At 36.8% G+C, this 25,295-nt stretch overlaps 1 protein-coding gene across 2 annotated transcripts in view; it reads right to left on the reverse strand.

Annotated features, from left to right (window-relative positions):
* GTF2B (general transcription factor IIB) overlaps positions 1-11,376 on the reverse strand; it is a 29,675-nt gene extending 18,299 nt beyond the window's left edge. Inside the window, exons 1-3 of one of the 2 annotated variants that reach the window (XM_037136545.2) lie at positions 11,247-11,350; positions 7,824-7,949; positions 6,776-6,882 (exon numbers count right to left, since the gene is read on the reverse strand). In XM_037136545.2, the coding sequence (XP_036992440.1) occupies positions 6,776-6,806 (31 nt within the window). In that variant the 5' untranslated portion in view covers positions 6,807-6,882; positions 7,824-7,949; positions 11,247-11,350. Of the gene's footprint in view, positions 1-6,775; positions 6,883-7,823; positions 7,950-11,246 lie in introns of both variants that reach the window. The other variant, XM_037136544.2, reaches the window with a different exon arrangement.
* Positions 11,377-25,295: the final 13,919 nt, after the last annotated feature.

The following is a 25,295-nucleotide window of genomic DNA, read 5'->3' on the forward strand; positions in this document are numbered from 1 at the left end:
AGTATAGATTTGTGTTTCTTAATATGATGTATGACCTAATCTAGAATTTCTGGATGAGAAACCTGGAACCTTTTAAAACATATTTCCCAGATGATTTTTTTTTTTAGGATCCAGTTCCAGCTGATTTTATTTCCTTCTCAAAAAGTTATTTACAGAAGGTCTATGTCAACAACACTGACCGGCAGTGAACTTGACATGATTAGTCATCTTAATGCGTATCCATACACTCACGTTTCAGGCTCGCTGGTATAAGCAATACCCAGAATGAGCTTGAGAGAGAGGTGAAATGGACTCATTTATTCTTTTAAGTCCACCTATGCTATTTTCTAATATTTTCCTTAATTGTTCTTAAGAACGATGAAAGAACTCAGTTTTAAGTGGTACACAAAAGTGGCTTTAACTAGAAATAATACCATTAGTTCTAAATACCACCTCATTCTGAAATCCTAATTGTGAAAGTCATGATAACCGATTTCATGTTTTAACAGCTATTTCAGCAGATTACTAACCTAACGCTTTGCTGACTATAAGCCAACATATAAACAACATACAAGGTAAAATTTATATACAAATTGATGATATAAATATGATTATACTGCCACCTAGTGCTCATTTTTTAATGTGACATAATTACACTGTTAGGATTTGGGGGGAAACCCACAAATAAAAAGTGCTGTTACAGGCAACAGTTTCATAATAGAAATGGTAAAACTTTGCTTTAAAAATCAGCCCTATTTTAGAGATCACTACCAATATTTTAAGGATTACTCTATGGTGAGATAGCCAATCACAAATCATAACACGTCATGCTTAAAATAAAAATCCTGTAATTCAAATAAAAAAGGAAAGTCAAATAACAGTTACATGCTAAATAATGTTAAAAATAGGCACAAAAATTTTAAACAACCCCAAGTTACAAGGACAGACACTACACAACCATTTAAATACTGGGAAAGAAAGGAAACAAAAGAAATTAAATGTGTAGTATTCTCCAAACACAGCAGCAGGATCTCCCACCCACACGCTCTCCTGCGACCTGGCCTTGCCACTCTCACATGCAGGTGGAGCCTGCTTCTCCAGCCCTTCCAACCTAGGTGGGCCCTACGACTGCTTGGACTAATAGAATAGAGAAGTGATCATGCTCTACCCATAGTCCTTAACTACCCAAGTCCAGCTTCTGCTCTCTCAAAACACTTGTTCTTGGGATATTACTCTCAGAAACCAACCACCATGCATGAAATATGACTACACTGAGACAACCGCAGGGAATCCTAGGGGATGACAGACCCATGTGGGGGTGCTGAGGAGCATGGAGGCACCGGAAAGGCAGGTGAAGAAGCTTCATGGAAGTGGATCCTCCAGGTTCAGCGTGTGTGCCATGTGGAAGCAACAGCCCAGCAGAGTCCCTCCCGAATTAATAACCCATGAAATCATTAGCGATACAAAACGGTTGTTATAAGACACAAAGTTTTGAGGTAGTTTGTCACGTAATTGAAACAGAAGTCATCTCCTGAAAGTATGATGTTGCTTTAAGAAAATCCTAGAAACATGGTGCTGGTTTTGTGAATGAATGGTGGACTTCGCGGAGCCTGTCAGTGCAGGTTTGAAGGACAGTGAGACAGGTGTCATTAAAGACAGGAGAAAAAGTCTATATCATGTCAGATAAATATAATTTTTACATTATAAATAATTTCATTAAAAAGAAACAGGAATGCGCTCGTGTACTTTCTGACTTATTTGAGGAGTAATACATGTCTCTGAAAATGACAGCTGGGTAGTAACTAGCCTTGCGTTTGAAATTAAGAGGAGTTAGTGACAAGCTGTTATAAATTTCAAGCACAAATTAAACATTAATTACAGGGCTGTCCACAAACAATTCTAAAAGATTTTCAATTTCTCACCTTGATGGGTGATGATTCAATAAATATGGTGTAATCTACAAAGTTTCAGATAATGTAAAAATTTTATGGCAAATACAATCAGTCCATTATGCCAAGATCATTTATTTGAAAACAGATTATGTTACATGTATGAATTTAAATTCCTATGAACATCCGTGTTTCAAATAAGGAAAAAGCCACAAAGTTCATGCTTTAAGTGGATTGCAGAGTACCTGCTCAGCTTAATTTCGTCCCTGTCTCCACAGCGTAAGAAAGGCTTGAATTGAGCTGGCAACAAAGAGCATATGCCTCTAAACCATCAAGATAATGAAAATCCATCAAATATATAATATAATCTAAATTTATTATTAATATATGATAATGATATATATATTTATATATATCTTTAAAATTTAGACTCAGGGAGTACCATGTTCAGTTAGGCTCTTTTTAACATAATTTGCTTGATGATACCATCAGCAAAAAAGATCTTCATCAGCAGACATACCCTTGTCTGGTCATGGAATAGATTCTTCACCTACAGGACATTGGGTTACACATTTAACCACAAATATCTGTGAATGAGGCTACTGTGTATATAACAGTAATTGTTACATTCTGTTTATGTCAGAAAAAACATTACAAAGAGAAACTGCTATAGTTTAACCAGATTATATTTCTAAATATTTAACCCTTATAATTTAGCCTAGTAGCTTTATTTACAATAAAATATAGTAGTTCTGTCCTGGCTGGTGTGGCTCAGTGAATTGAGTGCCAGCCTGTAAACCAAAGAATGGCCAGTTCAATTCCCAGTCAGAGCACATGCCTGGGTTGTGTGCTGGGTTTGAGGTAGGGAGGCATATTAGAGGCAACCACACATTAATGTTTCTCTCCCTTTCTTTCTCCCTCCCTTGCCTTCTCTCTAAAAATAAATAAATAAAATCTCTAAAAAAATAAAATAAGATATAGTAGTTCTGATGCTGGTGTTCAAGACTAATAATAAATAATAAAGTAAATAAAGTAATAATAAAGTAATAATAAAGTAAAACAAAAAGAAAACTAACTTCAGTTTAATATAGCAAGAAAATGCAAGTAAAAATTAAGGACTCCAAGCACAAAAAAGCATATAACCCTGGTGAATTCTACCTTCATTTTACAGTTGGTTAATCTTACCCAACCGTTTTGCTGGCCACAGTGGAAGTGAAGCTGATGGAAGGACTGAAAATATAATGAAATATTATTAAACTACTTCTTTTTAAGTGGCTACAGAAATTAGGAGAGCCAAGAAGATGAGATTATATTCAATCTTTTGTGTCTGTCACACTCTTACTCATATCAGTTTGATCTTAATACTCTAGATGAATCAGGATGCTCTCATTTAACTTGGGCGTTAGCAAACATTTTCTGTAAAGGACTGTATAGTGAATATTATAGACTTTGACTCAAGAGATCAAACTGAGGATATTAAGTAGATATTTTTATAAAAAGAAAAAACCCTCTAATTTTTATTGATGAAATTAAAAGGATAATACAATAATAAATATGTTGTAATACATACCTACTACTAAGAAGAATGGAACTTTTCTTCCTGGGAGATAACATTTCACTTAACTGGAATCCATAGTTAAGAATTCCCTATCATCAACACTGACTATAAATGTTCATCTATTGGTGCTGTGTTAAGATTTTATGTATTTCACTTTTAAAAATACCCTTTCACACAAATACTGCCAGTTACTGATATTAATCCACAAGCATATGATTTTAGTGCTTGATAGGTATTTATAGAATTTTATTATATTCAACTGATATTTCTTTTATGTCACTACAATGTAGATTAATCACTTCCAATTAAAGGTTTGGTGGAAGCTACTTAATTATACAATTAAACAGATTTTAAAAGATGAAAATTTCCTTTGCATTTGCATCCACATCTGAAAAACACTGATAAAAATATAGTTTTGAGTCTGGAAATATATCCACTGCAGATCTGTTTGGGAATGAAGATCTTAGTTTTTAACTTCTGACATCAATGAAAGTATATAAAATACTATACAAAGCAATTTGACATTACTTGTGATTCAAATGTTAGTTGCTGTCAAACTGATTATCGCAGCGCTTAACAGATAGGCACTATTTTGCCTTGCAATTCTATATTGAATTCATTAAGAAATATTAGCAAGTTTGAAGCAATAGCTAATTACCAAAGCCATTTGGTTTTTAATGGTAGTTGAAGGCAGTACTGATTCAGAAAAATTTCAACATTTCAACCTTGACCTGGGCTTTAAAAAAAAAAAAATCACTTATAAAAAAAAGAATTGCAGAAAAATTCTGCCACTGCTGAGCAAACACATTACTATGTGGTAGGGCAAATGAGGATATTCAGTTTCTGTTTCTGAAAAAAATTCATAGAAATGATGATCGTTAGGTCCATGAGACTGAATGAAATCCACTACTGACACTATTGGATCAGTAACAACACATGATAGATTCAAACCCTTTCTACAATGTATCTGCTGATGAGAAATGAGTAACGATAGGGGTTGTTTTAATATTACATTTGTGCACTCCTTGTAAATCTGTCCAATTAAGCCCTCTGCTCCCCAGGTATTTTCACCACCATCAGTTATAATACATCGTAGCAGATTTCACTTCAGCTTGTACTGACCAGTACTTTGGAACTTCTTTGAAAATACTTTCTCCTGTAGTTGTTCTATACAGTCACTCCAAACTCTGTAAACTCTGCACTGACTCCTTGAATAAACGGCTCAACAATAATATCTGTCTAGTCATAAAGAGTCTAGAAAAAATACTTGAAATAATTTGCCTGGTATTTTGAGTACTGATGTTATTCCCAATGTCAAATCTTCAAGCAACTGTTCTTGCTTAAAGGCTAACAGACTTAAGTTTATTTTCTTTGGACATATGTCTTCAGCTGCTGCAATCACACATAAATTAATTAACTCATCACTGATAAATGGCTTTCCCTGCCTGACCTACATGTGAGCCACTCAGAAACTTATTTTAGCTGCAGCTTTATTTTACTTTTATTTTCATGAAGAAATTCTGCTGTGATGAGATATTCTACTTTACATTTCTAAAATTTTCTGACCATTGTTTTCCACATTTGGGAGTATTATGACAGTGCTTTGTCTGGTAATCTCAATGTTTATTGTATTCTTTTAGCACAGCTAAAGTATCAAAGCATAATAAATACAATGCTTCACCATCTAATTCAATAACAAAGCAACTCATAATACTCTATTCTTAAAAGCATGGCATTCAAACTTGTTTTTTGTTTGACACAGTAAGAATGCAATGGTAACAAATACAAATAAAATGTTGCAGTATGGAGAAATGCTTGGAGTTTTCACTATCGACTGGGATTTGCAGCAGTATAAAGTGATGACAGCATATAGTTTGTTTCAACTACTAAATTCTGCTGTTGCATTATGAAGCAGCAACAGACAGAATATAAACAAATAATTGTGACTGTGTTCCAATAATTATTAATGAAGACTAAAATATAAACTGATGTTTTCATGTGCTCAAAATATTATTCTTAATTTTTTCCAACCATTTAAAAATGTAAAAGCCATTCTAAGCACACTGGTCATATAAAAACAGGTGGCGGGTCATAGTTGGCCCATCTCATATTGAACTCATTTTATCATGAAAGAACGTAGGACTGAAATTTGGCTCCCATGCAGACCGAGGAGCTATACTGCCACATTACTTAAACTTCAGTTTCCTCATCTCGAAAATGAAGACAGTGTTAGTACTCACCTCACCGATTTCTCTGAGCATAAACTGAGCAAATACACAAATCATTTAGAACAGTGCCTACTGTAAAGTGCACAAGCTGTACATATTCCTTATTGAGCGTAATACAATTGCAAATGGATTCCAATTCTTACTAACAACTCTGCGTAATTTAAAATTCCCAATGGAGGTCTGAGGCAAGCAGCCTACTTGGATGCATCTTACAGATGTTCTCCAAGTAAACACATCCATGGTATATCAGCATTTTGGTTCTTAAGTATTTCAAACTGCTCAGCATTACTCCTTTTCTCTAGCATGGCTGCAACCCCCGCCATAAGAATAAATTTTAAATACATCATCTCTATTCTAAAGTCTTGTTGTATGGCTAAATTAGTGAGCAAAAAAATAAGTCAAAGTGTAATTTTAAGAAGTCATATTTTTGACAATAACAACTATACACTAGAACAACATAAATAAATCATTCCATATGAGCAAATGAAATCACAACAAATACTTTTTTTACTAAAAGGGCTTGTATAGGGGGTGGGCTGGGATGGGAGTAAAAAACAGAAAACTGTACTTGAAAAATAATTAAATAAATAAAATAAATAAAAGGCCTTGTATATGATTCAATATAGATATATTTTATACTCTGAAATAAATCATACTTAAAACCCACAAAAGTTAGATTACATCTATTATTTCATATGTATGTGTATCATCCTGCCGTCCTCACAGTCCTATCAAATACTGGGAAGGCGGGGCAGGAGCTGGGTGGAGTGGGCAAAGTGGGGGAAATGGGGACATCTGCAATAGCATCAATAATAAAAATGGAACAAGAAAAAGAACTCAGGAGACTGGGGGCCTTTTTTTTTTTTTGGTGTAGATTAGCTGTCTCAGTTTGATGTTCCCTCCTAACCAACATTATAAAGCATAAGCATGTGAATTAATAAAATATAGTATCACTGAATTATTTTACTGTTTTCCCCTAATTTTTGTTTGTTTCACAATAAACATGAATTACCTATAGGGGAGAATAGTCAAAATGTATTCACTAAAAGACAGTTTGGAAAATACACAAAAGCAAAGTGTCCAAAATAGTGATTTTCGTTAAAACTATAATAACTGCTTACCTACAACCAGGCCACATTCAGGACAGATCATATCACCAGCTCTGTAGTCTTCCACCAAAATCGCATCTGGATGGTTTGGACATGTGACTCTTGGAAGAGCATCCAAACTAAATGGAAAAACAACAACAACAAAAGGTGTTTTTTTAATATTCTCCCAGTCAACATGTAACAACATAGTCTTTGAAATAGGAAAATTTTGAACACTTTTCCAATATTATATATTTATAATACATTTAAACTAAACTTTCAAAGTAAACAGCCCAGTTAAATTATTTTAAATTCTAGCTAGTTATTAACAGGTAGATTCCACTGAAATTATTTTTTTAAGAACAGTTACTGGTTTGCAGACATGAAAAGAATTAAAAACTTAGAAAACAAGTTTTTTCCTCTTAACAGGTTACTGAGTTTTTAAAAAATGTTGATTAGCATAGAAATTGCTAGCCACTGTAATAACCTGTGACATTTACCAATAATCAATCACCCAGTGTGTACCCCTTGCTGCTCGATTTAGAACTACACTAAATCTAACAGGGATAGAAGAGGGTGGTAGATGTGGCTCTGCTTAAGACCTGATGATTGCACTTGGTGCAGACTGAGTTTGTCAGCAATCAAGAAATGGTTTTTAAAGCTGCCTTTTAATCTATTTATGGTACTAATAATTTGCTCAATTATCTTACTTTGAAAATAAAGCAGTTTGGGGAAGACACATCAGCCTTCGATGACCTGACAGAATCAGTTTCAAAAAGCAACAAAGATATTTGGCATAGATTTAGTCCTTACTTAGGGGATATCACCTCACAATCATGAATGTTTGGTATCACTGAAAATAAGTTGTTTTTAGAAGTTCACTTGAGACAGGAAAACCTTATGCCATAAAATAATGCTAAACTACAGAAAAAGAAAAAGACCCAATCGTAATCCAAAGATTTTGTATCTAACGACTTTATATCCAGCAAAGCTGACTTTCAATGAAAAGACCGTTTATAAACTGTTAAGAGGCAAGAACTCAAAGAGTATCATTTCCATTAGCTCTTTCCTATGAACTTACTAGAGACTGAGTTTTATACACCCAATATGGCAGGAGAGACATCAATGTAAAGATTTGTTACCAGCCAGCTTCAGGCACAGAACTTATATAAAGGCTGTATGCTCTAAAGGCCCAGGTGAAATACAACTGTAAAAGAAAGAGAGCCTGTGTAAAAACTATTAGGTGCTCGTATCAGTGGTAGTATAGGTATTGTTATTCTGAGAATGTTTTCTGTATTACGTGAAGTAAAGCAAATGTTTAATTACAGAAAAAATTCACTTGCAGTAATGCAGCAGTAAAAGATTATGTTATGGCCACCACAAATATCTAAAAGACATTATCCATGTAAATAGGTATTTGGTTTTGGATAAACTTTCTCATACAAATAATATTGAGAATGGTAATTCTCAAAATAAAAGGCAATTCCCACTGGAAAACTGAAAAAATTTTGTCTCAAAATTTATATATTCAAGGTAACAAGAACATATGTTGATCTTTTCATTGAAAAATGGGGGTGTGGAGTTGGCTTTAATTCATGCTCATTCCATAAATTCCTATAGAAAAAATATTTTAAGAAATTATGACAAATATTAAGAAAGCAAAAATGATGAAAAGCTATGATGAAAAGGAAAATGTTAGCAGAGTAACAGTAATTACAAATGCATAATAAAATGGGCAGCCAGGTGGCACATGGCATACAAAGAAATAGATTGATGTATTTTGCACTCTTAAAAGGGAGATAGACTATCATGTAGTGTGTATATCTATATAAATGATAAAGAAACACCATAAAGATATGCTAAATGAAAAAATACAGATTTTATACAAAACTGGAGAAAGTATGAACTACAGTTATACGCAGTAAAATATGTGTGAATGGATGTGTATCAAAATGCTGACAATAAGAAACTAGACAGATGAACGGATATGCCATTTACAGAACACTTAAAGTGGGCAAAACCACCCTATGGTGTTAGAAATCAGGATGTGGTAATGACTAACTGGTTTTGATTTCTTAACCTGGGTGGTAGGTCTGTGTATATGTTCACTTTGTAACTGAGCTGTGCACTTAAAATGTGCGTGCCAACTCCATAAAAAAGGTAAAAAGCAAGGCACAGCGTCTACATTAGACTACCTTTTTTTGGCGGGGGTGGTGATTATAACTATGTGCATATGTTTGCTAAAGCACAGAGTTACTGGGCAAAAACACCAGGAAATCGTTTACAACGACTGCTTTGGGGGAGAATTAGATGGCTGGAAGCTAGGGGAGAAGGCAGACTGCCTTCACTTTTCTTTTTGCTTCCCTACTACGTGTATGGGTTACCTATCCAAAATAAGGTAAAATTATGCTAGTCACCTTTTAAACAAATTACCCACAAGAGTAATACAGAAGAAAAACCAGGAGGTGGGGTTGTAGGGAAAAGTAAGCGGCAAAAACAATAGGGAAGGAATGTGGAAATAATCACCCCTAAATTTAAAACAACTGACACAACGTTAAGACGCCAGATAATCCCAACCTCATTTTACAGTTAAAATTTACTGGGTGCCTACTGTGGGTCTAGTGCCATACACACAGTATTTACTCTTTGAAGCAACCCGGCAAGAGAGGCATCATTATCTCCACTTTAAAGATTATTCTCAGAGAATGGTTTACCTGAAATCACAGAATTAAGTGATGAAGCTTAAATTTGAACTCACAACATTTGTGCTTTTCTCTGTGAAAAGCCAGGCAGTTTCACAGCCTAGAAACTGTACATCTTCCTCAGGGAAAAAAATAGCTAAAAGTAGAAATACTTTTACTTTTGTTCTCACTGGTAGAAAAATTGAAGAGCTGAACAACTGCAATAACACATAGAACTGGACCTGTCAAGAAGAAATTTATTTCAAATATTTTTTTAACAAATGAAGACAATAAAAAGGCACCAAAGTAAAGTGTACTTAGTGGGTAAAGTATTTATGAAGTGAATTTACTAGACTTACACGGTAACATTTCTTACAAATACAACTTCCTGTTCTTTACATGTAACAGCTGTGCCAAATATGTGTACCTTTCAGATCTACTGCCACGAGAGATGGCATTAGATCTGAGTTGTATTCAGGGTGCCTTTGGGACAGGACACTACAGTTTTCCACTCACCTACAAGGAAACCTCACCTGACAGAGCCATGCCCAGGCAGAATGAGCACTCAATCAAGGAATTAGAATCAGTAAAACAAGCGTGTCAATGACTTCAAGAGTTGTTTTCAAACAGGCCATTCGCTAAAGCTGCCTCAAGGCCTCCCTTTTTAATAAACATAGAAACACAAAAGAGCAAATCTTGGAAGTTATCAGAAAGGGCTTGGACTTCTCCAGTCACTATTTGTGATAATAGTATTCGTTGGGAACTCAAACGCACAGATTATAACAAGTTCAAAAATTTATGCCACAGTTGCCTTCCAAGAAGCTATAGACCTAGTGTGACACTTTTACTACATTCTGAGTTAACTAAAGGACAAGTTGTGGTAGACATATGAGTCTCTACGTCAAAAAATATGAGTCTCTATGTCAAAAAATAGACATATGAGTCTCTACACTGTTCTAACACTCATTTTGGAAAAGCCAATATTGGCATGACTCAGTTTACACTCATGCAAAAATACTAATACCTATTTCATAGTAGTCATGAGAAATATAATGAGGATCTGCAAGCATTTATTTTTCAGTCACAGAACTAACATAGAGAGTCACAGTCTCTCTATGGGCACTACGTGCATTTCTCACAGAAGTGAGTACAATGCATTTTAAAAATATATTAGTGACTGCTCAGCATATGTAAATTTTCTACAGGCAACATTTTCTTCAGGAAAATGCAGGCGACGACCTTTGTAAAGAAAGCTCATAGAAGGGAACATCGAGTTTTCGGAAATGCCTTAACTCCCATTCAGAGAGCCTTTGGGATAATAAGCCGTTTCCCTCAGGCTCACCACTACTGACGTCTCCAACTTTCTAGCTGTCAGCTTGACCGGGACCTGGAACTAACCCTTTCCCGCTCTTCGGAAAAAAGGACTCACCGGTCCCTCAGGCTACTGAACCATAGACAAAAAAACAAACGTAGGAAAAAGTAACCAGAAAAAAAGATGGGAATATCCACAAAAGACGAGAAACGGAAACTAAGGGCTGGGGACGCGGGGACGCCCCCCCCCCCGCCCGCCCCCAGATCGGTGCCTGGGTGAGATGGCGATCTAAGACCCTGGGGAGCTAACGCCGATGGTTCGGTAACCTCTGCGACACCCGACAACCCTGCCGTTTGGCAATGTCTTTGTCCGCCTCGGCCGGACACACTAACCGGCTCTCCTCGTATGTCCAGCGCGCTCTGCCAGCTGCCGCAGCCCCGGCGGCCGCCTGGCACGCCTGGCACGCCCTGTTCGCCCCTCAGGTAGCCGGGGATCTGCCACACATACTAACCGGCTGGTAGACGCCATCTTCACTGCCACTGAGGTTCCAGCAGGAAAGAAGAAGAACGACGACGACGACAACAACAACAACTGAAAACACGTACTGAAAACAGGAAGCGAGTGTGGCGGAGAGACGCGCTGAGCCTGGTTTTTATAGGCTCACGCAGGCGTAATAGGACGCGGCTACGGATCGGGAGAGAGGTCAATAAGGCTATGCCACGTGCTTTGCGTTTTCTTTTGTAATCCGTTTCTGTAATTTGCTATATTGCTTGATGAATCCGTTGTACTACCCAGGAAAACTTTCAAAGGAACCCTACAAACAGGCTGCTTCAGAGATACCGTAACTGGACTGAGGGCAGTCCAGTCCAATACAAGAGCAACCTTAGCTTGGTGTTGGAGGCAAAGCCTACTCCCCCAAGAGCTAACTACCCGTCTCTTCACCCGGAAGTCAGTTACTCCAGTAGTTCTGGAGTTTTTATTTGCCTAGAGGGTAATTCCGATAAGGAATTTGGAAGGAAAAGAGAAATTCACTGAGGTCAGGTAGGACTGGTGTCGATTCTGGCCCTGTTATGAGCTAGCAAGCTGTGTCTCCTTTGGGCACATCCCTTCTACCTTCGGTGCAAAGGGTAATAGTAACTGTCTTGCTTACTCTTTTAGAATTGGCAGGAGATTAAACAAAACGATGAGTAAGCCCTGTGCACCCCCTGAGACAGAAAGATGTTTGGGCTCTAACTTGATTCCCGCCTCCCCACCCCCACCGTGGCCTTTCGCAAATGTGGCTGATAGTTGAAGTTTAAAGAACTTAGCAAAACATTTAGATACCACAGATTTATTAGCTGAACTAACGTCTGAATAATAATAGTAATAATAGTAAAAAGAACACTACCACCACTTTGCTGAAGATAAACCACCCTTGAAAGAGGGTTGCTCCTGGTTTCTATGGGGATGGAAGCTTAGAATATAGTGGCTACTTTGCTCATGTGGGCATGGGGTTTCAATGCCATTGTTTTCTTGAGAGGTGGGAAGGACGCACTCCTTGGAAAGAAAAAGGAGTGTAAGACACAGGAATTAGGCACTGAAATCAGGATGGTGATGAGAAGGGCTTTTTTTTTTTTTTTTTCCAGCCTCCCAATCTGTAGTTTGAAAACTTTACTATTGTGGATGGGGGCAGCTGGTATTCTCCCCTGATACTTGGAAAAGCTTCAAAAATGCCAATTCATTTCACCTGTGCAGAGTGCAACCAGGAACCAGGACCAGGGTTGGGGTGCTCCAACCCAATCAAGAAGGAAGCTGCTGTAGTAGAGCACTTTGGTGTGGGAGAAGAGGAAGAGAAGGAGCGCAACTGGGCACGTCTTGAGCATCCGGAATAAGGACCTACCAACTAGTGGATTCCTGGTAGGCATTCCATAATGTTTGTGGAAGGAAGAAACCATTACAGAAATTGAAACCCCAGAGGAAGGAAGCTGGTAACCGGTTAATTTACTCCTGCCCCACCTGGAAAGTCACCTATCTGTCATAACCTAATTAGGATTTCTTTTATATTAAAATAAAACCAACTTAGGTAGACCATTCTTCTTCCTTTGTTAGTGCAGCATGGGCAATTTATAAAGCATTTTCATCAACATTTTTTCATTTTTAATCTTTATCTAATACTGAGATTAAAACACACACACACACACACACACACACAACTGGGGTTATCACCTAGAAATCAATGACCCAGACTAGCATGTACCAGAACTACTAGTTTGTTAGCATTATCACTTTTATTTGACTTATGTGAATTAATTAAAACATTTAATTAAATCAATTATTTCAATTCACTCATCTATGGTAACAACATTTTATTTCATTATTTTATTTTAAATTTATATTTACTTTTTTTCAATTACCATTTACTGTGTGTGGGGGCGGGCTCCACCTGCAAAGCCCACCATCTGCGGAGGATGAGAATAAGTCTATCAAGATGTGATCTGCTTGAGGAGGAAAGGTGGCTGATCTCTCAAAGGAGAAGGGTCAGCAGCCTGTTGCTCAATGGGCTTTTATTTGGTTTATTTGCATAGGAATACAGGGCATATACATAAAGCTCAACAATCATTGTAAGGCAGTAATGATCAAATAATAGATAACATTCAAAGAACTATGAGGGCTTATTCTGAGTCAGGATCAGATAGTTAAAGGGCCATTAAACTTTGGGGGAACAAACTCACTTCATGCTTGGACCCTTATCATTTAAAGTGAGGGTATTAGCAAAGCAGGTTTCATAAGAATTTATGCATTCTTTCTTAGGCCTAATCACCCCAGGGTACCCACCCTTTCCTGCACAGGGCTGCACCCACCTCCAGCATTGTTTCAAGCTTAAGGCATTATTTCAGGCTTAAGTCAAGCAGGGGAAGTAAGGCAGCCAAGAGATTAGGAGACTTCTTGCAGACAGAATGAGGACTCAGGCTATGTCAAAGCCTAAAGGCAAGGGTCCATCACCACCTTTTTCTATAGCCTCCCAAGTCCTTCCCTGAGGGCCCCTTCACAACTATGCCTGTCTTATGGCATCCCTCTTTTGAGGAATTTTACAGGTCATTGGCTAACTGGCCAGTCATCTGCCCAGGGCCAAGCAGGATGAGGTGAAAGGATGCAGAGCTGGTGTCCCTACATGGAAGATAAGCTTTGTCTCCTAAGTGGCTTATGGTCCCAAGGTCTTTTTACTCAGCCTTAGTCATGGGGGGATTACAGCTTCTGAAACTAGGCAGGGTGGTTCCCGACAATTTACATTCAGTATTATTCTGTGTTAGTTGCAGATATAAAAATTTATTTAAAAGTTTAGCCCCGGCTGGTGTAGCTCGGTGGATTGAGCCTCGGTTTGTGAACCAACAGATAGCCACTTTGATACCCTGTCAGGACACATGCCTGGAGTGCAGGCCAGGTCCCCATTTGGGGGCGAACAAGAAGCAATCAATTGATGTTTCTCTCCTTCTCTCTACCTCCCTTCTCCACTCTCTGAAAATAAATAGATAAAGTCTTTAAAAAAATTAAAAAACAAAAGTTTATATAATTACTGTGAAATCACAATTTGATATGCTAAAGTTATTCTAAACTATAAAATGTTTTTTATAGTTAAAAAATGATTTAAGTTTGTTGCTTACTTTTTTAAAAAAATTATTGAAGTATAATAATATACCATAGAACTCATCTGTTTGGAAGTCAATCATTTTTAGTAATTTTACCAAGTTGTGCAACCATACCCACGATCCAGTTTTATCATATTTCCATCATCCCAGTGAGGTCACTCAGGCCACGCACAGTGAACACCCCTTCCACCATCAGTCTCAGGAACCACTTACCTACTGTCAGTCTCTACAAATATGCCTTTTCTGGGCTTTCTGTAGAAATGGAATCACATGATAGATATGCTGTGTTTTGTGTCTGGCTTCTTTCCTTTGGCATAATATTATAGAGATTCATTAGGTTTATCTTGTGGCCTCACTTTTAGAAACTTTGATATCTAAGTGTCTTATAAAAGTGTCTTTATGGTGATGATGGAAAAGATGAAAATTTCTGAAGCTAAGCAAGGTTTGACAAATACTTGTTTGAAAATTATATGGCATATTCTGCTGAACTAGGAAGAACAAAGGATTCCATGAAATGTATGACCGGGTCTGATTTGGACTCTTGGAAATGGGATGAAATGTCTAGAATATTAGACAAAATTTATACACCTAGTGGTTAAGGAGCCATATGTATTACTTTTAGAAATATGAAGGCTTTAACATTTTTCAGTTTTTTAAATCATGTATGAAGTTCAAATATACTAAACATTAATAGAGGATAATATAATAAATCCTTATGTACCTATCATTCTTAAACAATATCAAGATTTTTCTACTTTTATTTCATGGGCCCTTTATGTCTCTATTTTTCTCCTTTTGCTAAAGTATTTTAAAAGCAAATCCCATATATCACCTTGACCCATACATATTTTAATGTACGTTTCTAAAAAATAATGACTTTCAACCTTTTTAACATAGCATTATAATGCAGACTACCTTACCAACGGTATCTTTACACACCGAGTTCTCAGTTGGTGACTATCCTGGGTCTGCTTCTCGGTGTTTGGTTTCAGCAGGCAGCAGGGGAACACTCTGCTGAAGGTGTTGAGGAGCCAGAGAGGGAAAAGGGAGGCTGGTTGAGGTCTTGAAAGTAGACCTAAGGTCCGTGCGCATTATTAGGCCATTCGTCAGGCACCTCACATTCATTATCTTATCAAACTATTGATTATCTTGTCAGGCAAGTGTTATTATTCTCCTTTTACAGGCCTAGTGAGGTTGAATAGGTGTATTGCCCAGGTTCACACAAGTTAGAGGTGGAGGTAGAGTTCAAAGCGAGAAATGACTGACTTTAAACTTTCCCATTTCTTCACTTGCCTATTCTGTAACTTTTATTGCAAGACTGTATTTTTAGGCCCAAATTACCATTCCCTGGGAAATAGAGATTGGCATTCACTGTCATTTTGATCCTTTAATAACAGCTATAAACCTTTATTAAATTCAATTAGAAGTAGTAATAAGTTAATAATGATAATAATAGTAGCAAACATTCATATAGTGCTTACTATGTGCCGAGTACTATTTTAAGACATTTTATACATTCACCTATTTGACCTTTCCAACAACTCCATGATTTGGACACTATTATTGTCCAAATCCATTTTATGGATGGAAAAACTGAGGTGCAGAATGGCTAAGTAACTAGTTCAAAGTGACACAGCCAGTAAATGACAGAAGAGGGCTTTGAAGTCTGGCAATCTGGTTCCAGATCAATGAAGTATGCTTCCTCATAGAAACTGCATATATGAAAACACAAATTTACAGACTTTAAGATCAGGGAATGGATTCAACAAGTAGTGGGCCTCCAGCATTCGTGTGGGCTTTGTTTTAGGGGGCAGCTCTGCTCGAAAATATTCTGGCCAGCTGTCCACATAAGGACACTGTGTTTGTCAGATTATGCGGTACCTAAACTGAATGTGCCTGGCTCATATCCCATTGCTCAAAGTGCTTTTATATGTGACCCAGAACCTAACTGTTCCATTTGTTTGTTTGTTAATTTATTTGAAATCTTTGATTCACCAGTATTGGTAGCTTGTCCTCCATTTAAGAATATATCCAGCTTTTCACTGAGAAAAGCCAGAAACTTTTCAGAAGTGCTAGAAAGTAGAACAGAGGCTTAAAACATTAATAAATAGAAAATATTAATCATCAGTTATTCCTTACAGAAATAAGGAATTCTCAGGGAGAAATAAGTCTTTCTCAGGGAGAAAGACTGATAAAAAATAATTCATTTTTAATTAAATGTTTGGCAAGCAGTAAGTTTTCTTTTAAATTTCTAAATCACTCTGATAAAAGCAAACCAAAATAATTTCTATTTCTACCTTGTGACTTTTTTAATTAAATATTGTCCAAAAAGATATCATTTGGCATTGTGTGTGACTTCAAAAGATAAGCTGCATTATTTAGTGTTATTTCATTTTATGTCTGAAAGCTAATAATTTTTTCCCAAATAATAACTTTTTCATTCCACGATAAAAAACACTGGGGGGCGGATGCAGACAATATATGAGACTATAATTTCCTAAAAATGTTCTTCGTTATGTTTTTATGTTTATTTTATTTATTTTTATTTTAATTACCTTATTGTTGTTCAGGAACTACTTAATTATGTTTATTTTAGTGTAAATAACATTTGCTTTTAAGATCCTACTAATGGTTTTCAAATGCCCTGATGAACTATTGGGGGAAATGAAAACATAAAACATTCATATTTACGTGACTTGGTACTTGACAGTTTCTTAAAGACTCAGTTTCAACATTGGATGTTTATAATTTTCATGAAAAATCACATGTAAAAAACCTTACTGTATAAAATATATACCTACTTTCAAATAATCTCAAATTCTTTGAATATGAAATCAAAACTCTGATACTATTAATTATAAAGTATGACCAAAGGAAGAGAACATAGAATTGCTTCTCTCATTACAATCATGAATTGCTCACAGTATTATAAATTGATACAAACCTTTTAGAATGCAATCTGGCAATACTTTAAGACAGATTTAGATGTTAAAGGCTCTTGAGCCAGTAACCGCCCCCTTCTGAGAACTGGAGTAAAAAAATAATCTAGAAGATGGGATACTGTGTTCATGAAGACGTCCACTGTAATGATATTTCTAAAATAGAAAATTAGAAATAAACAAAATTCTAAAAATAGAAACATTGTAACTTTGGTTATACAGTTTTAAGACAGGAAGCAGCCTATACCTTTGAAATAGGAGAATGATATACAAAAAGTCCCTAAAATCTCAGTGCAGTTTAGGTTCTAAACAATGCTTTACCTGGGCTGATTCTGTTACTTTGAGTGCTTGGAAGTAACCATAGTGACCTCACTGAGGACTGAAGCATCCTATTTTCTTTGGACCTTTGTGACTAACCTCTTTACACACAGAAGACACCCAATACATAAATGTTGGTTTGTGTGTGTTATTGGTGGATTGAATGAAAGCCTATATTTTGAGGTAGTCCTATTTGTTTATTTTTTTCTTTTCTTTCCCTCGCCTGGGGAGATATATCTGATAAAACATTGCTATGAGCAATGTCCGAGATTTTGCTGCCTACGTTTTCTTCTACGATTTTTATAGTTTCAGGTCTAACATTTTAGTCTTTGATCCATTTGTAATTTATTCTTAATGTGTGATGTAAGAAGATGGTCTAATTTCATTTTTCTGCACATATCTGTCCAATTTTCCCAACACCATTTATTGAATAAACTATCTTTAGCCCATTGTACGTGCTGGCTTCCTCTGTTGAATATTGATTGACCCTAAAGGTGTTCCATGATCTATGTGTCTTTTTTATGTCAGTACCATGTTGTTTTGATTACTATGGCCTTATCATTGAAAGACTATATTTTTTATATATGTATATTTAATATTTTAAAAAATATAAGGAGACGAAGGAGAAAGTGACAGAGAAACACCAATGTGTGGTTGCCTCTCATGTGCCCTGACTGGGACCTGGCCTGCAACCCAGGCATGTGACCTGACTGGGAACTGAACCACAACCCCTTGCTTCACAGGCCCGTGCTCAATCCACTGAGCTACACCAGCCAGGGCAAAAAGACTATATTTTAAAAATATCATCATTCTGATTGTTCTTCACAATAATTAAACCAAATTAGTGAGGTTTACCAAGGGAATTTTTCCATTATAGTTAGATTTTTTTCTTTTTCTCCTACATGCTTTCTCCCTTTTACAAAATTATCAACTATACCTTTTTATTTTCACTATTTTCTGACCTTTCTTACCTTGGGTTTTGCTCTTTCACTTAATAAGATTGGTGAACCCTGCCCCAACTCCTGTAAAATAAAAACATTTGCCATTCACCATCCGACCACTCATCTTTGCTAAAACAGGTGGTCTGCACAGTGTCTCATGTCAGATATCACCAGAGTCCATGATATCATCACCAGTACTATTATTATCTAAGTATTAACAATATTCTCACTGCTAAACCAAGTCTTTTGGTGAGCGTTTTAAATGACAGTAAGATAAGCAATCCCCAAATATAACTTAATACAGGGAGTGTTCAGTACACCATCAGTTATGTAGAACACTTCTACTGGGGTGGGTTTTTCCAAGTTAAAAAATGAAAGTTAACTTGACTGTAACTTTTCTATTAAAACCACCGAAACCACAATGTGTTAGCCATCATCTACTGATTTTAGTAATGCCATTCTAGGTCATGTGCATCAAGAAGCAGTATCGAAACTGCATAAAGCCCATGACACGTTGTGCATTCATCTGTTCTAACCCAGTGTTTTGACCACTCAGGCTACTTTTGTGGCACTCTCAGCAAATGCTTTCTCCTGGCATGTTTATGGGTTATTGTCGCTACTTTTTCAATATGTTAAACTCTCTTTGTAGTCCTACATTATTGTCTATTTTGCAAAGGAGGGATTGGTTATATGTTCTGCTTTTTTCCTATTATGTGGAATATAATGGGAAATGGTACAAAGCTGAAAACTTTTCCTCTAAGATCAAGAACAAGACAAGGATGTCCACTCTTGTAATTTTTATTCAGCATTATATTGGAAGACCTAGCCAGAACAAATAGGCAAAAAAAAAGAAAGAAAGAAAGAAAGAAAGAGAATCCAAATAGGAAAAGAAGTAAAAGTGTCACTATTTGCAGATAATATAATATTTTGTATGTAAAACCAAGAAGGCACCAAAGAACTGTTAGAACTAATAAAAAATTCACTAAGTTACAAGGTAAAAATAACGATACACAAAAATCTGTTGTTTTTCTATATACTAGTAACAAACTCTCAAAGAGACAAATAAACAATTTTATTTACAAGTACATTAAAAAACTAGCAATAAATTTAACCAAGAATGTAAAAGATCTATATATTGAAAACTATAAGACGTTCTGGGACAAACTGAAGCAGACACAAATAAATTGAAAGATATTCCATGCTCATGGATTTTAAAAAATCAGTATTGTTAAAATGTCCACACTACCCAAAGTAGTCTACAGATTAAATGCAATCCCTATCATAATTCCAATGGCATTTTTCAAAGAAATAGAACAAATTATTCTAAAATTAATGTGGAGCCAACCCCCTTCCCAAAAAATCCTGAATAACTAAAGCAATCTTGAGAAAGAAGAGTGAAGCTGGAAGGATCATGCTCCCAAATTTCAAACTACATTACAAAGCTATAGTGATTAAAACAGTATAGTATTGGCATAAAAACAGACACATAGATTAACAGAATAGAGAGACCAGAAATAAACCCACACATATATGCTTAGTTAATTTATGACAAAGGAGCCAAGAATATACAATAGAAAGAAAGACATTCTCAAAACTGGATAATCACATGCAAAGGAATGAAATTCAGCTACTACCTTACACCACACACAACAATTACATCAAAATGAATTAAAAACTTGAACATGAGACTTGAAACCACAAAACTGCTGGAAGAAAACATAGGCAATTAATTCCTTGACATAGGTCTTGATGATGATTTTTTTAAAAATCTGACAGTAATAACAAAAGCAACAAAAGTAAAAATAAATAAGACCATATCAAACTAAAATCTTCTGTACAACAAGGGAAATCTGTACAACCATCAACAAAATGAAAAGGCAACCTGCTGAATGGGAGAAAATATTTGCAAATTATATATCTGATAAGGGGCTAATATCCAAAATATATAAAGAACTCCTACAACTCACTATCAAAAAACCAAACAATTTGATTACACAATGGGCAGAAGATTTGAGTAGACACTTTTTTCTCAAAGACAAACAGATGGCTTAACACATACAGGAATTGATGTTCAACATTATTAATCATCATGGAAATGCAAATTGAAACCACATTGAGATATCACCTCACACCTGTTAGGATGGTTATTAACCAAAAAGACAAGAAATAACAAGTGTTGGCAAGGGTATGGAGAAAAAAGAACACTTTGCACTGTTGGTGGGACTGTAAATTGATGCAGCCACTGTGGAAAACAGTATGGGGGTTTCCAAAAAAACTAAAATAGAATTACCATATGGTCCAACAATTGCACTTCTGGATATTTATCTGAAGAGAACAAAAAATTAACTTGAAAGGATATTCACTCCTATGTTCACTGCACCATTATTTACAATAGACTAAGACACGGAAAAAGTTTATGTGTTCATTAATGGATGATTGTGTTGGGAACTGCCCTGCCTGGTTTCAGAAGTTGTAATCCCCCCATGGCTAAGGCTGAGTGAAAAGACCATAAACCGCTTAGGAGACAAAGCTTATCTTCCTAGTAGGGGCACCACCTCTGCACCCTTTCACCTCATCCTGCTTGGCCCTGGGCAGATGACTGGCCAGTTAGCCAATGACCTGTAAAATTCCTCAAAAGAGGGATGCCATAAAACAGGCATAGTTGTGAAGGGGCCCTCAGGGAAGGACTTGGGAGGCTATAGAAAAAGGTGGTGATGGACCCTCGCCTTTAGGCTTTGACAAAGCCTGAGTCCTCATTCTGTCTGCAAGAAGTCTCCTAATCTCTTGGCTGCCTTACTTCCCCTGCCTGACTTAAGCCTGAAATAATGCCTTAAGCATTGAAATAATGCATTGAAATAATGCACAGGGCACCCACCTCCAGCATTGAAATAATGCTGGAGGTGGGTGCCCTGTGCAGGAAAGGGTGGGTACCCTGGGGTGATTAGGCCTAAGAAAGAATGCATAAAATCCTATGAAACCTACTTTGCTAATACCCTCAATTTAAAAGATAAGGGTCCAAGCATGAAGTGAATTTGTTCCCCCAAAGTTTAATGGCCCTTTAACTATCTGATCCTGACTCAGAATAAGCCCTCAAATTTCTTTGAATGTTATCTATTGTTTAATCATTTCTGCCTGACAATGATTGATGAGTTTTATGTATACACCCTATATTTCTGTTCAAATTGAACCCAATAAAAGCTTGTCAAGGCAAGGGTTGAGGCACTCTCCTCTTGAGAGGGTGACTAGGGTGCTCTGAGGCTGCTCTCCTCTTGGGAGAGAAGCTGCACCATCCCTTTTTCGTCACAGGACTGGGTAGTCCATGTCAGCTTGTCTTGTCTCATCCATAACACCATGGACCCCAGGAGCTGGGATCCGTGTCATGATTGGATAAAGATATTGTATATATTGTATACGTAATAGATAATTCAGTCATAAAAAAAGAAGGAAATCTAGTCATTTGCAACATCATGGATGAACCTCAAGGACATTATGAAATAAGTCAGACAGAAAAAGCCAAATACCATATGATCTGTCTTATATATGGACATTTAAACACACATCCACATAACCAAAAATACCTGCAAGCTTCTCTATACAAGGAGTATGTTGGTGGTTGTCAGAGGTGTGAAGAATGGGTGAACAGGGGGTCAAAATGTAAAAAGAAAATAATAAAATGAGGAAAAATAGTCCCCACAAACCCAAGGTCACAGTTTGATTTCATAATAATCTGAGAATTTCTCACTAAACTAAAAAATCACAAACTTCTACATCTAGTATACACAACTAGACTCTGTTCTTTCAAATTTTCATAAAATTGTTCCATAGTAATGTGATATGAGCTATACTTTAAGTTAATGAAAATTTACTTATTGCTTACTTTCAAATAACTGAACTAAACTATGATAGATCATACACCTCTGAGTCCTTTAATTTGGAACTTGAAAGTGTTTGGATCTATTAATATTCCACTTAATTGACTATGAATAAGGAGAGATTATGTGACTTAAAATCAATTATTGAGTGCTGCAGGCAGCTATTCCCATTTCCTGAACCAAAGGTTATGCCTCAGGACTTCCGCCAAGATGGAGGCATAGGTGGAAGCACTGTGCACTCTCGCACAACCAAGTTTAAAAACAACAAAGTTTTAGCAACAAAAACACAGCCAAATCACAGAAAATTGAACTACACAGAAGTCTGAAAAAACGAAACCTTCAGCCAAACCAGTAAGAGAGGCAGAGCCAGCGGCAGAGCCAGCATCAGAGCAGGGTCAGGCAGGAAAGATCCACTGGACCGACCTGGGCACACGACCCAGGTGTGCCAGCAGCTGTGGGCAGATCCAAGGTGTGGAGAAGCAGGTGGACCCACTGAGGGCTGACCATGGTCACACATTTGCGCGCAGATAAACTGGTGAAGGAGTGAACAGTGAGACAAACCGGGCAGTCCCCAGCAACAGGAAGCAGCAGAGGGCACTGATATTGCTTCCTCTCTGACCCCATCCCCACATACAGTGTCACGAACCAGCAACTGGGTGGCCCTGCCCTGGTGAACAACTAAGGCTCCTCTCCTCATACCTAGCAGGCATGAACAGATCAAAACATGGCTCAAGAACAACTCAGAGCCCCAGAGCCAATAAATCTAAGTGATAAAGAAATAGCCAAACTTTCAGATGCACCAGTTCAAAACACTGGTGATCAGGATGCTCATAGAACTGGTTGATTTTAGTCACAAATTAGAGGAACATATGAAGGCTAAACTAATTGAAATGAAGGAAAATACACAGGAAACCAATAGTAATGGAAAGGAAACTGGGACTCAAATCAAACGAGTGGACCAGAAAGAGGGAAAAAAAATGACCAAACAGAAAAGAATGAAGAAACAAGAATTCAAAAAAATGAGGAGAGGCTTAGGAACTTTCAGGACATCTTTAAACGTTCCAACATCCGAATTATAGGGGTACCAGAAGGGGAAGAAGAACAGCCATGAGTGGAAAACTTATTTGAACAAATAATAAAGGAAAACGTCCCCAATCTGGCAAAGGAAATAGACTTCCAGGAAATCCAGGAAGCTCAGAGAAGTTGGACCCAAGAAGGAACACACCAAGGCACATCATCATTACATTAGCCAAGATTAAAATGAGGGAGAGAATCCTAGAAGCAGCAAGAGATAAGGGGACAGTCACCTATAGAGGACTTCCCATCAGACTGTCAGCGGATTTCTCAAAAGACACCTTACAGGCAAGAAGGGGCTGGAAAGAAGTATTCCAAGGCATGAAATTCAAAGACATACATCCAAGATTGCTCTATCCAGCAAAGCTTTCATTTAGAATGGAAGGACAGATAAACTGCTTCTCAGATAAGATCAAATTCAAGGAGTTCATCATCACCAAGCCCTTATTATATGAAATGTTAAAGGGACTTACCTAAGAAAAAGAAGATAAAGAAACATGAACAGTGAAAGGACAGCAAACTCACAGTTATTAACAACCACACCTAAAACAAAAGCAAACTAAGAGGACAGCTAGATCAGGAGCAGAACAATAGAAATGAAGATCACATGGAGGGTTAGCAACAGGGCAGTGGGAGAAGGAGAAGGGGGGAGAAGGAACAGAAAATAAGTAGCATAGATGGTAGAAAATAGGGGGAAGGGCAAGAATAGTATGGGAAATATAGAATCTAAAGAACTTGAGACACATGTTCATAAACTAAAGGGGGGGAATGGTAGGGGTGGCGGTGTGCAGGGTAGAGGGGAATGAAGGGGAGAAATAGAACAACTGTCATGGCATAATTAATAAAATATATTAAAAAAAAAAACAAAGGTTATGCCCCAATGCAGTGCTGGGATGTCAATATTGTTTCTCACTACACTGGAGTTCATTCAGTTCCTACTTCCCATGCTCCTCCCATCTCAGCATCTTGGCCAAAAGATGGCACTATTTATAGCTCAGGTGACAATGCCTTATTGCAATTGTATAAACATAGGGCCTGCCAGTCTTGAATTTATCTATTTTTAAGCAAATTTTTTATTTGGGAAATTAAAATTATTTAAAATTTTGAGGACATAAAAGACTGTATTAATATTTTTAATGGCCCAACATCTAATTTGCATAAGTCAAATCCATGTAGAATACATACATATTGTACCTATGTATATTAATCTACTGGTGTATTTTTGTTTAATCTGCACAAACAAATCATATACAATAGTCTACTAGGGTTTTTTTCCAAGTAAGAGATGGATTGCATTCTTTGACTAGGTACTTTACACACCAATAGTGGAGAAGTTGACTATTTCCACCTTTTTGGTATTATAAACAATGCTCTGCCCTGGCTGGGTGGCTCAGTTTGTTGGAGCATCAACCTGTACAGCAGAGGTTGTGGGTTTGATTCCTGGTCAGGGCACATACTTAGGTTGTGGGTTCCATTTCCAGTCACAGCATATACAGAAGGCAACTGATCGATGTTCTGCTTTTACATTGATGTCTCTTTGTCTCTCTCTTTAAAAATCAGTTAATATTTCCTCAACTGAGTATTAAAAACAATAAAGTAAAACACAAACAATGCTGTCATGATCTTCCTTGTTTGCATTTGTCAATGAACATTTGCATGTTCAAAGGGTAAATACATAGCAATACAATCAGCAATACAATACAATACAATCATTGAGGGGAACAGTCGTAGAACATTTTGACAAATATTGTGAAACTGCCCTTCAGAAAGGTGGCATTGATTTAAATGCC

The sequence above is a fragment of the Artibeus jamaicensis genome, unplaced genomic scaffold (assembly GCF_021234435.1).
Source record: "Artibeus jamaicensis isolate MK-2021 breed Jamaican fruit bat unplaced genomic scaffold, CSHL_Jam_final scaffold_1019, whole genome shotgun sequence".
Lineage (NCBI taxonomy): Eukaryota > Metazoa > Chordata > Mammalia > Chiroptera > Phyllostomidae > Artibeus > Artibeus jamaicensis.